Here is a 5,267-nt window from a genome sequence, read left to right as displayed (position 1 = left end):
TCAGATCAGTGTGGACCCTCCAAATCTTTAGTGTAAGGTAACATGCCCTTATGTTTTTAACCTCAAACAAAACTTAAGTGCAGAAAAAAATACTCTAATTAAACTTTAAATTGGTTTAACATGATAAAATGATGTTACTTCAGCCCTGGTAGGGTACATTTTAAACCAATACTGTCTAACAGATCTTATTGTTATAATCCCATATACATCTTTTTATGAGTTTCATAAATAATAATTAGCATTTAGGTATTACTAATCAGGCCCTGATAGTATTTGGAATTCTGTTCATCTTGACAACAATCCTCAGGTAGGCATATTTTCCTCATTTTGCAGACAAGGAAACCGGGGAACAGTAAGAAACCCAGGCCATTTGGCCCCAGAGACTGGATATTCACTTAAATCCTCCTGGGCAGATGGGCAGATGATGGATCTAATGAACTTGGGATTTGTGCATGGACAGAGTACCGTTATTTTCATTACTACCTTACATTGTATGTAAATAATAGAGTCAAACTGTGAAAATGAATTGTTTATGCTATTGTCTTCAAAATAAAGATTATATTATAATAAGTCACATCATTTTGCATTGTGTGTAACACCAAGAAGGTTAAGGCACTCCACTGCTCTTATCTGGCTCATATTCACAGCATTCCCGATACCATAGAACAGTTTCAGAGCCCTAGATTATAATTCCAACAATACGATGGCTATTAAATAGATTTTGCAATATAGACTTATAGAATATAATTTTGTTACTTCCTTATTTTACTCTATTCACTGCCACCTTTTCATATTTCAGGCTTGACACAACTGCATTTCTACTAAAATATTTCATAGTTTACATTTTTTAGATTTTTGTTATTACTCCAGACAGGGCTCCCCATACTTTGTTCCAAAATAAAAAAGTTTACTTTAATAATTATCCTAATTTCTTAAGTAAAAAGGTTGAGGCTCAAACAGGTTGAATATTATACGTGATAACACATGCTAAGTCAGAGGGGTAATATATTGATAGAACAGAAATCTTATCCTAGGGCTCAAAGGACTTTCAATGGCTTATGTAAATGGACTGTGTTTATTAACATCTTCTAGAAACAAATATACTTCAGAAGCATAGACCTATCATTAGAAAAATGTGGTTACACATCACCTACATGCTCTAAGTGCAGTAAGTCAGGACAGAAATTTACCATTTGATTTTTCAAAAGGTAGATCTTTCATTTTCCTGGGTTTTTTCTCGAACAGGGTAACATTGTCAGTCTTTGTTCCAAAGGTATGGAATGAAAATTGTTTTTTTATTATAAAAATTAGAACGGAAGAACTTACGGCTGGACAGCACGACCCTGGATTTAATTTCAACATCTGGTTTTCCACATAATAGGGAGGCACATTATATGATTCTGTGCCGCTTTTATTTCTTCGGATTTTTCCTCTCCTGGGATTCTCTCATATTTGTTATTATTTGAAGCTCTGGTCACGGCTCTGAATCATTTTTGTGCTTTTTCCTCCTCTACCTTCAAAACTGCTTCAAAACTTCTGTAAGTCATTTGTTGAGAAGCCTAGAATCTCTTCTGCAAGTGAGCTGGCTGGGTGGACCTGAAGGATTGCTAGGGAGCTGATAGGTTGCTAAGAATATAGCTGATTCACTTTGTTGTATAGCGGAAACTAACACAACATTGTAAAGGATTTATACTCCAATAAAGATGTGAAAAAAAAAAGTCTTTGCTAATTTGCTACGTAAGCTGCATTTTCCTTTCTCCGATGAACTTAGGGGGCTTGTGTTTTGACCTGTATCAGTGATTCTGTTTGGATCGATTACTTTCAGGTTATCATTTTTCATCCCTATATCAACGTTGCATCTAATTTTCCCTGTAATCGGTTCAACAAATGTCAGCTGTTCGTGTTTCAATTCTTCCTGCCGATAACTGCTGGAAGTGATTTAATGCAGCTGGAGAATAAACTGACAATCATTATAGCCTGCAAAGTGTGAAAACATTTCATTGCACTGTTGTGGTCTCTTTAGTCTGAGGACTGATGATGCTCAGCGGATGAGACTTGGGGAGAAGAAGCCTGCTTTATAATAATTAAAGAAATTGTGTGAAAGAGGGGTGGGCCTGGGGCCGCTCGGGGCGGTTTATCCGGTGCACCCTTCTCCGGGGCTTCTTTTTATACGAATTCACTTTAAGCGTTGAAGGGAAATGCTTTCATCTGAATGGGATTGTCGTGCTTCCTTGAGACCGTTTCCCCATCTGATAAAACCCCTCGCTGAGTACCAGCACACATGGGGCTCATTTGGGGAAGACGAAGGCAGAGGAGACAAACGCTGGGGTGGAGCAAGGCGGCGGCAGCCAGCGACGCCTGCAGGCACGCGGGGTCTCCTCTGCCCTGCCCGCTCACCTGCGCCCCGGCGGGGTCCACGCGGCCGGAGGGATGCCCTCGCCTCTCCCGCGGCGCCCTCACCTGCCGGGCGACCTGTCCCCGTCGGGGGACTCGCGGCCCTGCAGCAGCCCCTGCGAGCTCCCGGGGCCGGCAGGCAGGCTCTTGGCGGGGGGCACCCCGCCCCGGGCCCCCCGCCTCCCGCGCCGGCTGGCCTGGTGCTCCATCGACTGGGAGCAGGTGCGCCTGCTGCGCAGGCTGGGAGCCGGCGGCTTCGGCTCCGTGTACAAGGCCACCTACCACGGCGTGCCCGTGGCCATCAAGCAGGTGAGCAAGCGCACCAAGAACCGGCTGGCCTCCCGGCGCAGCTTCTGGGCCGAGCTCAACGTCGCTCGGCTCCGCCACGCCAACATAGTGCGCGTGGTGGCGGCCAGCACGCGCGCGCCCGCGGGCTTCGACAGCCTGGGGACCATCATCATGGAGTTCGGGGGCGACGTCACTCTGCACCAGGTCATCTACGGCGCCACCGGCTGCCCCGAGGACCGCGGGTCTGCCTGCGGCGCCGGGGAGCAGCTGGGTCTGGAGAAGTGTCTCAGGTACTCCCTGGATGTGGTCAGCGGCCTGCTCTTCCTCCACTCACAGAGCATCGTGCACTTGGACCTCAAGCCGGCCAACATTCTGATCAGCGAGCAGGACGTCTGCAAAATCGGTGACTTCGGCTGCTCCGCGAGGCTGGAAGATGTGCTGTGCTTGCGGGCCCCTCACCACCTGGGCGGCACCTACACCCACCGGGCGCCGGAGCTCCTGAAAGGAGAGCCCGTCACGCCCCGAGCGGACATCTATTCCTTCGCCATCACGCTCTGGCAGATGACCACCCGGGAGGCGCCCTACTCGGGGGAGCGGCAGCACGTGCTCTACGCCGTGGTGGCCTACGACCTTCGCCCGGCCCTCTCGGCGGCCGTGTTCACCGCCTCCAGCCCCGGGAAGAAGCTGGAGGACGTCATCCAGCGCTGCTGGAGGGCCAGGGCTTCGCAGCGGCCAAACGCAGAACTCCTGCTGGTGGACCTTCGTGCTTTAAAAGCTGAACTGGGCTGACTTTAAACCCGCATCCAGATAAGCCTTTGTCTTTGTTTCTATTCATTTTTAACAAAGTTAAGATGTACAAAAAATCATATAGGTAGGATGAATTTTTAGAAAATAAAGTTCCTAAAAACTCCTTTTGCCTCAAATGCTTTTTCTGAGACAAACAGCAGAGCTACAAGTCTAGTAGTCCTGGTGGTACTTAGGACCTAACCTTATCCCTTTACAGATACTTCAACAGTCCCATAGTGTTGCACTTATTCAAATCTGTTATTGATAAAAACCACTTTGTCCAAAACAGAACTGAATTGGAAAATGCCAAAATTTTCTATAAGTCTGAATAATATGCTCCATACCTAAATTTAAACTATTAACAGTTTACTTGCTCCCATACCAAATAAGTAAAAACTTTTTTAAAAAAAGATTTTTCCCTCCTCCTCCCCCCCCAAAACAGCTACTTGTTTGTAATGACCTTCACACATAACAATTTACAAATTGAGATACATTTATTTTTAAAGGAATAATGTTTTAAATGAGTTCTTGGGATATTTTGCACTTGTACATTCCATGAGTAGAAACACTTCGCTAAAATACTTCTAAACTGGGTCCCTTTTCCTGTTATTTGGACACAAAAGTAGATGACACAACAAAGAAAGATTATATGATGTGAGAAGAAATGATGACCCCGAGGAACAGTAAAATTTAACATGGGGATGGAGGAGAGCAGACAAGGAGAACCAGACTGCCCATCCGAGAAATCAAGGCCATGGCTGCTGGTACATGGGTTTAAAAGAATGAGGTGCCTGGACCTTGTCATTAGGACAAAGCTGACTTCCACTGGGCGACAGCACTTTCAGCAAGGGCTTGATGTAGAAGCTGTTTGGGCTGTTAAGGAGAAGAGGGACGCAGAAACCTTTAAAAGGCTAAGGTACACAGAAATGTTTTGAAATTGTTGATTTTGTTTAGGTTACTTTTAGGATAACGGCAGTGAATTTATCTGTGAAAGAAGCAAGAGGAGACAGGTAACTGATGAAGTTTAAGAACTTGCAGAAGAAATGAAAAGTAATGCCCAGGGAAAGAGACTGTAGCCTTGGAGAGAAAGCATCTCCTCCTGGATGTGAGCAAAAGAGGGCAGGACAACTGCTATCACAGGTAAGATTTTAAGCAGGCAGAAGGGGACTGGGGAAGCTCTCATTTGTGGACTTCTATTTTTTTTTCTGTTAAGCGTGATTCAGGGTAGAGGCTCTACAGAGTGAGGTCATGATTTAGAACTGTTCTTGAGGGAAGCAAAAGGGAACTGTCATGACTGTGTCTAATATTGGTACAGGGCTGCCAGCTCTGTCCATGAAGCTGGGGACAAACCAGCCATAGACCAACACCAACAAATGCTTCCCTCTGTGTACTGCAGCAACAGGAGTTCATGTTGGCAAGTTTAAAATACAATGGATCAAAAAAAACCCCCACAGTGGGTCAGTTTGTTCTACCAGGTGTGTTAAAAGAAGATTCTAACTATGCTGAATACCTCATTCCAGACTGACAGCTATAGAAGGTTCCCACTAAAAACATTCAAGTCCAGAATTCACTTCCCTGAATGAACATGGCCAAAGCTTATACTCAAATATCTTCCCTTCTCCTGGGAACCATTCAGAGTGACAAAGAGAACAAGGGAAGGGACCTTGTAAACCACATAGTCAGGGACACTAGGAGACACAGAAAATGTACAGATTCCAAATGTCAGTAGTGATGCCTAATGACTGGAGAGACCCTGTAGGGAAAGAATTCAGGGAGCCATGCGGGTAGCTCAGGGGAGG

The 5,267-nt window shown here is 45.5% G+C and overlaps 1 protein-coding gene across 1 annotated transcript; it reads left to right on the top strand.

The window, feature by feature from the left end:
* Window positions 1–2,430: 2,430 nt before the first annotated feature.
* MOS (MOS proto-oncogene, serine/threonine kinase) lies at window positions 2,431–3,471 on the top strand (the record flags this gene model as incomplete). Its single annotated transcript, XM_079722468.1, has 1 exon — window positions 2,431–3,471. One exon carries the CDS (start codon window positions 2,431–2,433, stop codon window positions 3,469–3,471), a length of 1,041 nt encoding a protein of 346 aa, XP_079578594.1.
* Between the last annotated feature and the right edge of the window lie 1,796 nt (window positions 3,472–5,267).

The sequence above is a fragment of the Hyperoodon ampullatus genome (assembly GCF_949752795.1).
Source record: "Hyperoodon ampullatus genome assembly, chromosome: 17".
Taxonomy (NCBI): Eukaryota; Metazoa; Chordata; class Mammalia; order Artiodactyla; family Ziphiidae; genus Hyperoodon; species Hyperoodon ampullatus.
The sequence above is the reverse complement of the archived record's forward strand: the minus strand, read 5'-3'. Positions and strand labels throughout refer to the sequence as shown.